This window comes from Phycomyces blakesleeanus, assembly GCF_001638985.1.
Source record: "Phycomyces blakesleeanus NRRL 1555(-) unplaced genomic scaffold PHYBLscaffold_15, whole genome shotgun sequence".
NCBI classification, from domain to species: Eukaryota; Fungi; Mucoromycota; class Mucoromycetes; order Mucorales; family Phycomycetaceae; genus Phycomyces; species Phycomyces blakesleeanus.
Genome location: NW_017265148.1, coordinates 1,244,754 through 1,254,982, shown reverse-complemented (window position 1 = coordinate 1,254,982; position 10,229 = coordinate 1,244,754). Strand labels below are relative to the sequence as shown.

The 10,229-nt window shown below is 40.2% G+C and overlaps 6 protein-coding genes across 6 annotated transcripts; 5 read left to right on the top strand and 1 right to left on the bottom strand.

The window, feature by feature from the left end:
• Positions 1 to 361: 361 nt before the first annotated feature.
• On the top strand, positions 362 to 1,375 carry PHYBLDRAFT_170479 (hypothetical protein; the record flags this gene model as incomplete). The annotated part of the gene is made up of 4 exons (XM_018436360.1): positions 362 to 408; positions 570 to 673; positions 934 to 1,183; positions 1,234 to 1,375. 4 exons carry the CDS (start codon positions 362 to 364, stop codon positions 1,373 to 1,375), a joined length of 543 nt encoding a protein of 180 aa, XP_018289880.1.
• Positions 1,376 to 1,540: 165 nt separating this feature from the next.
• On the bottom strand, positions 1,541 to 2,993 carry PHYBLDRAFT_147599 (hypothetical protein; the record flags this gene model as incomplete). Its single annotated transcript, XM_018431909.1, has 3 exons — positions 1,541 to 1,750; positions 2,380 to 2,502; positions 2,838 to 2,993. 3 exons carry the CDS (start codon positions 2,991 to 2,993, stop codon positions 1,541 to 1,543), a joined length of 489 nt encoding a protein of 162 aa, XP_018289879.1.
• A 121-nt stretch (positions 2,994 to 3,114) lies between these two features.
• Positions 3,115 to 4,117, top strand: PHYBLDRAFT_147598 (hypothetical protein; the record flags this gene model as incomplete). The annotated part of the gene is made up of 5 exons (XM_018431908.1): positions 3,115 to 3,134; positions 3,212 to 3,367; positions 3,448 to 3,599; positions 3,730 to 3,799; positions 3,964 to 4,117. The coding sequence occupies 5 exons, from the start codon at positions 3,115 to 3,117 to the stop codon at positions 4,115 to 4,117; spliced, it is 552 nt and encodes a 183-aa protein (XP_018289878.1).
• A 28-nt stretch (positions 4,118 to 4,145) lies between these two features.
• On the top strand, positions 4,146 to 6,317 carry PHYBLDRAFT_147597 (hypothetical protein; the record flags this gene model as incomplete). Its single annotated transcript, XM_018431907.1, has 9 exons — positions 4,146 to 4,187; positions 4,322 to 4,369; positions 4,630 to 4,852; positions 4,926 to 5,108; positions 5,232 to 5,318; positions 5,409 to 5,605; positions 5,753 to 5,804; positions 5,947 to 6,074; positions 6,135 to 6,317. 9 exons carry the CDS (start codon positions 4,146 to 4,148, stop codon positions 6,315 to 6,317), a joined length of 1,143 nt encoding a protein of 380 aa, XP_018289877.1.
• A 465-nt stretch (positions 6,318 to 6,782) lies between these two features.
• PHYBLDRAFT_170477 (hypothetical protein) lies at positions 6,783 to 8,235 on the top strand (the record flags this gene model as incomplete). The annotated part of the gene is made up of 4 exons (XM_018436359.1): positions 6,783 to 7,199; positions 7,478 to 7,671; positions 8,017 to 8,023; positions 8,116 to 8,235. 4 exons carry the CDS (start codon positions 6,783 to 6,785, stop codon positions 8,233 to 8,235), a joined length of 738 nt encoding a protein of 245 aa, XP_018289876.1.
• Positions 8,236 to 8,725: 490 nt separating this feature from the next.
• PHYBLDRAFT_159348 (hypothetical protein) lies at positions 8,726 to 10,219 on the top strand. The gene is made up of 3 exons (XM_018433972.1): positions 8,726 to 9,010; positions 9,083 to 9,364; positions 9,482 to 10,219. The coding sequence occupies exons 1-3, from the start codon at positions 8,932 to 8,934 to the stop codon at positions 9,904 to 9,906; spliced, it is 786 nt and encodes a 261-aa protein (XP_018289875.1). The 5' UTR covers positions 8,726 to 8,931; the 3' UTR covers positions 9,907 to 10,219.
• The last annotated feature ends 10 nt before the right edge of the window (positions 10,220 to 10,229 follow it).

Below are 10,229 nucleotides of genomic sequence, written 5' to 3'. Positions count from 1 at the left end.
GAACTTTGCCAAAGATGTACTCTTTTTGTATTTTATCGATCTGGTATTACGTTTTACATTCATCTCTTAAAATGCCACCATATTTGACTTAATTGAGAAGAGAAAAGAGAGAAATAATAAGGTGGAGAAATAGGAAAATATATAGAAAATTGGTAGGTAAGAGAAGAGAAAGGAGAAAGAAAAGAGAAAAACTAAAGCTAGTGTTAAATGTGTTTTTCTATTACAGAGAACGCTTTTTATCTACTAATCCAGAGAGAAAATGCTGTTTATAAAAAAGCTTCCAACGAGAACTCCAAATATCCTTAGCAGTGGTGACGGAAATTAAAATACGGGGGCTTTATGGGAGAAACATGATAGGAAAATGCCTCTGCTAAGGAAAAAGGATATGACATTGAGGTCTCAAGACGAGTAGAAGCGATGAGAAGATGGTATCCCACATTTTTTATTTGATAGAACGTCCAGAGAAGAGGTTATATTGATCTTCAGTAGTTTCAGGACTAAAATACAAAATGAGCTGAATAAATGATGAGATAAATTTATTATATTGTCGTGTTGATGTTTCATCCCAGAGCATTTTCTAGCATACTGTTTGGCAGTGATGAGGAATGCAGTCAGACCAGAATTTTCGCCAATGAACAGATGAATTTAAATATGGTGGTACCATTGGGCAAATGTAAATCCAGAGAGATCCTGTTCTAGCTTCATCCAAACTAGTGATGTCCAACTGTATCAAGGAAAGGAACAAGAAAAGAACGATAGAAGAAGGTTCAGCAGAGAGACAATTTTCAAGGCAAAAGAGAAACAAAAAACAGCATACCATCCTCAAAGAGTCAATCTGTTGAGAGGAATGATCAGTATATTTACTTGCTCAAGAGAAGATACTAAAAGATAAATGACCATCTTGGTCATTTATGTTTATCAAAAATGCATCAGGTAAAGGAATTGCCTTCCAGCTCAAAGAAGATTCAACAAAATATGACATACACATTCATAATGAAGTCAAAGAAAAATTCTTAACCAGCGATGACAGCAGCTGTACGTTGGATAGAAGAGAAGTTGGAAAGAGTGTGGTGCTCACGCTATGTAAAGGAAGAAGTGAACTCTGGCAAACTACATCACTGCAGGGAAACAAAAGTGCAATATTAGCAGGAGTTTTAAAATATAAAGGAATGAGACATTTGAGGTAATGCAATAGAAAGGAGGTAAACGAAAAAGAGTCATAGTATAATATAGAAAATCCATAGAAAAAGAACTCTTTGCTAATAATCGGGGCAAAGCAGATCCAAACCCCCATATTTACGTGGCAGACAGAGAAGCTGTCAGCCAGGGCTACCAAAGCTCAGGCACAGGAATGAGCGAATATATGTGCGAGTGACAACAAAGAAAGTGGGACAGGAGTCAGATATAGTAAATAGCATATTGTGATGAGAACAAGTGCATTCACCACAATACTTTCACCACGCACAGACAAACATCTTTGGGATTGTAGCAAGTAGCAGTTCACAAGCTTAACCAGTAGAACAACAGAGAAGGCTTCAAGCTAAGAGGTGCGTGAGCTAATTGAAAAGCCAAGGTAATAGATAGCAGTTGCAGAGTGGCGGTTATGAAGGCTGTGTATGCCAGTAGCATCTAGTACAGAGCCCAAATCCAAATGAAACTGCTCAGACATAACAGCAGCAATTGACTTACAAAGATTGGCATTTGCATTAAAGGCTAGACGAAATGTGTCCAAAAGAATGAGAGCATTCGTCTATATGGGTGAAGAGAGAAAGACGAGAAGTTCAAATCCATAATCACTAAGTTTAAGTGGATGTGGTGATATATTTGAAGAGGAATACGATATACGGAGCGAAACAAAAACTGAGAACCACAGATGAAAGGGAAAGATAGAATGAATCTAAACAAATATTTGAAAGCCAAGTTGAAAATCCAAGGAATAGGTGAATTGCCTTGAAGTAGACCCCTGCTCAGCAGAAAAGGGAAAAATGTGTGGCCTTTAACATTTATGTGGATTTGAGTGAAGAAGAGAAGGCCATATATTGAGTCAACAAAAATGGTGGAAAAGCCTTACCTGGCCATAAAAAAATGAGTGTATGCAGGGTAGACACGGTCGTAAGCCTTATCCTGATCCAACAGAGTGTCGACTCATAGATCTTGGTTAAGTTATGCATGTGACATAGCGAGATATGCTAGAAAGCCATTGTCTGCAATGGATCTATCATCCATTAAACTAGTTTTAAATGGTGTTAGGAGTGGGCCAATGTCATGTATGTATTTTTTCTAGTCAGGTGTATGGCTGCAATAATAACTGAGATCACAGTTAAAGTCTCCAAGTCGAAAGACGGGAAAAGAAAGAATAACAGTAGAAAGAGTGCGTACTAAGGAAGAGAAGAAGGTACGCCAGTGGGAAGAAATGTTCGGTCTATAAATGACCACAATTACAAAAGGATCAAGGTGATGATTGGTGTGTTTAGCCTTGACAGCGAGTGCACGGTTTTCAGGCTAAACATAGAGTTGTGAAAGTTAAAGGAGAGAATCGAAAGAGGAGAGGTCGTAATATATAGTCCATAGGCTGGTCTGTGGTTGAGATGTAATGTGAATATACAAGTGATGTATAGGGAGTAAATGAGTCTCTTGAAGAGCAGGTTATGAAAGTGGAGGGGAGAATATTCAAAGGTGTCAAATTAAAAAAAGTTTTTGGGATTGCGGGTTTTTGATAGTAGAGAGGAAACTTCGACCTTTTAAGGTTTCTTTACAGAGATTTTGTGCAATCATTTATGAACTTGGCTCATCTGAATGGCCAGACTTTTCAGTTTTATCAGTCATAGGTGTGTTACTATCCAGGTCAGTGTATAAGGTTGCGCTTTGGGAGATAATCCGAAAAGTGGGCTCAAGAAGAGACTTTCTATGTTTGTTATCAGAAAATATCGGTTAGTTGATGCCATCGTTGTGATTGAATAAGCCTCGGGTACCCTGTAAATGTTTTCTGGCATTGAGTCCACGACCAGGCGGATCATACACAGCGATATCTATGAAAGATAGGTCAATGATGTTCTATGCAGCCAAATTTCTTGTCGCCATGGCACTAGTGTTTATCACCAATATGAAACAATAATGGATTGTGAGTATGAGAGGTGAAATAAGGATGGTTGTACTTTGCGAGGAGTTAGTATTTCTGGGATGGCTTGTTGTAGGGGTGTCTCTATCATAGCGACAGAGACTTGGCGTTCTTAAATGGACTCAGCTTTTGTAAGTGCAATCTGCTGCCACTCTTGGATAATCTACTCTGCTTCAATGTTGTCTGGATCAGTGGGGCATTCACGACTTTTAATTGCATGGCCAAAGGCGCTGCACGTTTTGCAAAGAGGTGCGCTGGTAGTGTTTTTTCTTCCAGCAGTATCTGCACACCTACACCGTTTGATAGAACATGATCCATTTATCTTTCAGGAATGCTTTTTTCAATGTTAAACAAGACAGTCGTCGGATTGATGGCACTAGCCCATGCAGCGAATGTAAGATCCACGATCATATTCTTGTCAAATTCGTGAGCAGTGAAAGTATGCAAAGATTTGTCCTTTTGATGTGGTGCTGTGGCCTGGGTACGGTTATGTGGATTATCTTACCAAAATGTGTGTGCCCTGTCCTGTGAGTGCAATCACTCGAGGGTACTAATATCAAAAAAAAAGTTTAACTGATATTAAGTTCTGTCGGTTATATTAATTTCCGTAGAAATACTCTTCACTCTGTGGATAACTGTCCTGAGTGACGCAAAGACAAACGTACCTGCCATATCTGTGGGGTAAAGGGATATATTCAGGCTCACTGCCCCCGAGACCCTCCCATAAATGCATGCCAGAAGCTCCGGAAAGGAGATAAGGCCCCGAGCTTGGCAGCCTTCCATCCTATTTATATACCGATACACCCTCTACAGCAAGCATAGCAGGTAGCTTTGAAAACGGCCAGGACTCTGGAACAGCCAGAGGCAGAAAATATTTCTGCAGGCAATCAAACCACTGTAGAAGCGTGTATGGCCAATTTGGCAAACAGCGAATGTGAAGCCAAAGCTTCACAGGTCTCCAGGACTTTAAGCGAAGACAGTGGTATCCCCCGAATCTGAGGATAAAGATGCCCTATCTGACGCACACATGAGCGACACTGACGAGACCAAAAACAAAAATCAGACTAATGTATCTAATAAACCCAAGAAACAAATTAAAAGGAGAATTTTACGTAATGAAGCCAAGAGATTCATTTTATCAGACAGTGCAAAACGCAATAGAGCCCTCACATTATAATAATATGATGACTACATTTAAAATAGCAACAACCAACTGTCGGTGGCTTACCGAGACCTTTAACCCCCAACAACGTAATTACTTTATTTGACACCTACGCTCAAAATATATTCAAGTACTTGCAATCTAGGAAACGCACACAAACAACCCAAAACTTCAAAAAAACTTCTTATATACAATTTCGAGCAAACGAGAGCCAATGGACATAACACTACGGCCTTGTTTTCTTCTCGTCCTATATTTCTTCTTCTTCTTTTAATCCTACTATAGTATATGTGGTAGAGTTACTTTTGCTACTATCCGTTATATACATTACCATTTTGGCTCTATAAAGATTGCTGTCATATATGCTCCTGCAACAGTATCAAGACCCCGGGCCTTTTCCACTTCTATTCTTCAATTGACACAATTTGGCCAACCTGCTCCTTCATCTCGTTTCCTCTTCCTTAAACATTTCAACTATACTTACAGCTCTACTTCTTCATACCCTTGTCATACATCTCTACCGTGGTTGCACCACGTTCATGAAACCTTAATTGATTGTGTCACTGATGAAGGTCAAACTCCCTATTCCAAAATTCTGCTGAAGAATGCAAATGAGTAGTATCAACTACAACTTTGCAACACCAGGTCTAGCCGGCCTCAAATACGAGCCTTCCGTAGATTACGACAATCCTATACGAGCTGATTATTTTCTTACTACGATTACTCTATCTTTCGGTACAGCTCATACCGAAAGAGGTTTATGGTGTGCTGACTCTCGACTGAAAATACCCTCATATTTCCAAGAACGCTTCTCTGTGTCTTTACAGGGTATCTTTCCCAGTTTGACTCAATTACCTTACCCTTAAGATAGATGCAAAAAAGTCAAGGCTATTCTTTGCCAGGTTGCTAAAACATTTTCTCGGGTATCTACCGCTTGGCGTGCTGCATAAGAAAAGGCAATGAAAAGCAAACTCGATCGACTTATACATAAATACAAGATCTACCATATCCGAGATACACAGCTTGTTGTTGTCGAACGTAAGTTTGCTCTTATAAAGCAAGAGCATGTAAATATCCTTGTTCTTAGAGCACAGAAATATTAGAGATAAAATGAAGAACATTCTGCAGGATGCCTCAAGAGACCTGTTGCGACTAAGACAGCGCAAAAACATATTCCTTTTTTACGCCACTCTGTTTCAAATGCGACCTGCAGTACGCCTAGTACTAAGGCTGACGCTGCTAGTGCATTCTATGGGGAGGTTTATACCGCTGATCCTACTGATCACTCGACCATTGACGATTTTCTCCACAATGTTCCTGAACATGTCTATCTTAATTAAACTGTACGGTCATCCATGACTTCCTCCTTCATCTTTGACTAAATTTGCTCTGCATCTGATAGATCTCCCCGCAAAAGTATTCTTCGCTCTGATGGCCTTCCGTATGAGTTTCTGTTATTAGTGTTAACTGAGGATGTATATTCCGACATGGACACGACTATCTATAGTCGTGCTCTTTTACATGGTATATTTCCCCCATCTTGGAGCTCTACTTGTTTATCCCTGCTACCTATAAAAGCCGACCTTTCCACTTTAAAAAACTGGAAACCTATTTCATTAATCAAAACTGATATCAAAGCCTTCGCCCGTTTGCTAAATTTACGTAGCACACCCGCCTCCAAGTCACTGGGTTAAGCAATACCAGACTGGCCTTTTTAAAAGGCAGTTAATTACCAATAATGGGCTTATGAGCCGCATAGCTATGGAACAGACACAACTCTCCTCCATTGACTCCGTTGGTTTGTTGCTTGACCAGGCAAAAGCGTACGATAGTGTACATCCTTAATATCTCAAGCGAGCTTTGGAACGATTTTGCTTTCCTGGTATCATTGTCCACTGTATTTCCAAACTTTTCTTCTCTATTGACGTATCTGTTAATGACAATGCATTTATTTCACCTTCTATAGAGCAACAACAGGGACTTTTCCAAGAAGATCCATTGTCACTCTTCCATCTCGCCTTTGAGCCCTTGCCCTGATGATTGATCCATGGCACTTCGTTTTATGGATCATGTATCTACATTGACGCTTTTGACAACTCTACACCACCACCTGTTAAAATACTAGCCCACTCTGATGATTTCTTGGTTTTTCTTCACATTCTTGCAGTTTTTTTTTATTATATACCAACACTTGGACGCATACTCTCGGGCCTCTCATGCACAAACAAACCTACGTAAGATACAGGCCTTTTCGTTATCTGGTGCCTCATCAACCAAATCGCAAACTCTTCTCCAGACAAGTCTATTACTGCATGACATTATCGCACTTCACGATCTGTCCTGGCATACCTAGCGTCTCCTTTAATCTTGTTTCTAGCTTAACGAGACTAGTTCTATTAGTCACTCATGCAATTTGTTGAATCTGCATGTCATATTTACTCACAGCCCTCACTATTACTACTTGGTCGTTCCACATTTCTTATCACACTGATTCTCTCTCGCATGCAGCGTGTTCTTCATGTCACTATTGCTCATATCAAGTTCTTTGATAAACTTGGGTCTATTATGCGTCAGTTCCTTCACCAGAAAATTTTACCCATGGCTAGTCTAGCCTCTCTCTGTTTTCCTTGGACACAAGACGAATTGGGTATATTAAATCCTCAATTCCAAATTCCAACAAAAGGCCTTTACCATGCGATGGTTAAAGCCCTCTATATATCCACCAGCGTGTTGCTCCTTTTTCACTCCACGGATACAACACAGTCTTCATCCTGCCCAAACACACGGCGATATTCGACCACCTTTGTTGTTTCCACGTCTGCGACACCATCATTTTTTGTTCTGTCCACAATGAAGCCCATTCCGCGCAACTTCTCTTTTGTCACTGTTGGCTACTTTATTTTTGTGATCCTTCTGGACGTACTACAACAAGTTGGCGGAGGATTTTAGCGTCTGATACGTTTATATATGATGAGGAGTTAGAGGCCGTCCGTCCTCGATCACCCAACGAAAGGAATTCATCTCCATACCTCATTTCCAAACTGTTTTGCTATTTTTCTACTGAAAGAGCCACCCTTATCCCCCCTTTAACATCCCTCTCTCTACTTGCCCACAAAACCACTGGCTTTCACCTGTTCTTTATTTGTTGCTGCTCTTAATCCAAAATATGCCCTATTTAGTACTCTTGGTACCCATAGTTTTTGTGCTATATGCCGCAACCCATTCAAAGCTCTAACTTGCTTCTTTGCCACTCACCCCACGACAATGGTGCACCTTTTGGTCATTTCCTATCCCTCACTCATCTGATAATATATGGTATCGAACTATCCTCAATACCCTCTCATTCCAAATCACCCTCTACCACCATGCCTCTGCACTATTTGACACTGTAGTATACACACCGTAATTGAGTGAAGTGCATACTCGACGACCAAACACTGGTTACTTCTTGCTGATGAACCTGACAAGTTAACAATCTCCGGAGCTGTTACGCACCAGGCACACGTACACTACACACTCGTACAGTGCAAACCAACCATTACACAACAGGGTTTTGATTTACATGGATTTTAATAGTATCAAATATAAGTAATATTACTCTGACTCGCTTTAATAAACAAAGCTTTCAAAACATCTACTTTTTCCTATATTGAGATACTAGCTCAATAATAATCCCGAATACCTCAGTGTACCTCAGTGTGTGTATACGAAAAACTGCATAATTTATTTTAAATAGCCGTACGGTAAAATCTGGCGGATTAATCAATAAACAGCACCGACAAAAAAAAAAGGAAACTATCAATAGTGCTTTTGAGAAATGATATATTAATATTAGATAATTAGTAAATCTCAGCTATATACTCTTTATAGATTAAAATCTAAACTCTTAATCAGTTTACGTGAATGGAATAAGAATTTTTACAAATGGTTTATGTGTATGCACCTTGAACCTTGAACCTGAATAAACTTATTCGAAGGAGTATTCAAGCAATCATGATTGTTTTTATCTTGATTTTGGGAACTTGAGACGGCGGGTGTATTTGGTGACCATCGCCATTTGGAAGAGAAAAGCAGCGACATTAGGAGATTGAAACTTGTAGAACGAGGGAGAAAAATAAAAAGTAATAGTAGTTGGCTGTAAAGAGGTCAGTAATCCGACTCTAGACACTATACAGCTCGAAAGCTCTTCCTAATAATAAAGTCTCTTACTAGTCACTTTTCTCAACTCAATCGTTCTATTCCCAACATCTACATTCAAAATTGCGAATGATTGGCTCAAGTTAATATAAAAAATGGATGACGTTACAAAGCGTGTGGCCCAAAGGTCAAAACTTGCACTTTAAATAAAGAACACGTCTCAAAGTGTGTGGCCCAAAGATTATAACGCGTTAAAAAAAGGAACACTCTCACATTATTATTTTTCTTCTTTGCGCTTTTTCATTAGTTTACTCCAATGTACAGCAACACCAGCAGCAGCAGCAGCAGCGACAACAACAACAACAACAACAACAACAACAATAACAACAGAAAATGCAGCAGCAAATGCAACAGCAAATGCAAATGCATTAGAAAGTCCAGCAACAGCTCTCTTGTGTTTGGTCAAAAGGCCATTAGCAAGCCGATCCCCAAGCCTCTGAGGGACCGAATTCTAATGAAGCTGGCGGGTATTCCTGCCCCAGAAGAATCTAACTACATTATTGCACTCAAAGAAAGAACGGCAATGGAGCTTTGTAAGTTTTGTCTTTATATAATAATAGATAAGCGATAAAATATTAATACCAATAATTTCTATATATTATCAGATATTCCTAGGGGGGTTAAGCGGCAACTCCAGGAGGAGGAGTATGAGGGGCAACCGGCAAATGTAGACGGCTCTTGGCCTGCCCTTGAGCATCTTATTAAAAGAAAGAAATTGTGGTTCGAGGGCAAGGCTTTTGTCAAGGCCCGTGAGCAGGACATAGCTCGGGCTGAGCGTTTCCAAACACCGCTCTCTGAACTCAAGCCGACAGCCATGATTCCAGAAGTTGAAGCCTTTTGCAAAAGAAAAGCACTTGCAATGGCATACACACAGGCTGTACAAGAAGGAATAGAGGTGGAAATAGGAGAAGAAGAAAGCGAAGAAGAACAAGAAGATGATGATGACGACGAAGAAGAAGAAGAATATGAGGAATATGAAGAATATGAAGAAGTAGAAGAAGAAGGAGTAGCAGAAGAAGAAGAAGAAGAAGAAGAAGAAGAAGTAGCAGAAGTAGTCGCAGAAGTAGCAGAAGTAGTCTCAGAAGTAGTCGCAGCCGAAGAAGCTATTCAAGTGCAAAAGCAAGCAGAGACGCTCGCACCCAGAAGAGCAGTAAAGGCCATGACGCTCGCTGCTAGAAAAAGAGCGGCGGAAGCACTCGCGGTTAAAAGAAGAGAAGCAGAAGCAGCAGCGACAACAACAACAACAAAGCCAGAGCCAGAACCAAAGACAGAGGCAAAGGCAGAGTCTGAGCCTGAGCCTGAGACAGAGCCTGAGACAGAGGCAAAGACAAAAACAATGACAATGACAAAGACAAAGACAGGGACAGAGGCAAAGGCAGAACCCCGTCTGGCCAAAAGCCCATACGGCGGCTGCCATTTTCGAGTCTGAGTAAAAAGTCCGTAGTCCGGGGGTTGCTCTTCTAATGGTAACAAGAAGAGTAATCCCCGGGAAACCCGGCAGAAGCAACTAACAAATATATATCTTTTTATAGCAACAGGAAGCAACAGAAGCAACATACTAACATACTAACAAGCAACAGATACTAACAAGCAACGGGAACTAACAAGCAACGGGAACTAACCTTACTCACAACTAACTTTATGAACAATTAACTTTATGAACAATTAACTTTATGAACAATTGACTTTATGAACAAATAAATTTACTAACAACTAACTTTACTAACAGCTGACTTTACTAGAAGAAGCCGA

Excerpts from the sequence above, each read along its gene's own strand:
- PHYBLDRAFT_159348 (XM_018433972.1), top strand. The coding sequence starts at position 8,932 with ATGAAGCTGGCGGGTATTCCTGCCCCAGAAGAATCTAACTACATTATT. Across the intron at positions 9,011-9,082 it reads AAGAACGGCAATGGAGCTTT|ATATTCCTAGGGGGGTTAAG; the intron begins GTAAGTTTTGTC and ends ATATATTATCAG. Across the intron at positions 9,365-9,481 it reads CACACAGGCTGTACAAGAAG|GAGTAGCAGAAGAAGAAGAA; the intron begins GAATAGAGGTGG and ends TAGAAGAAGAAG.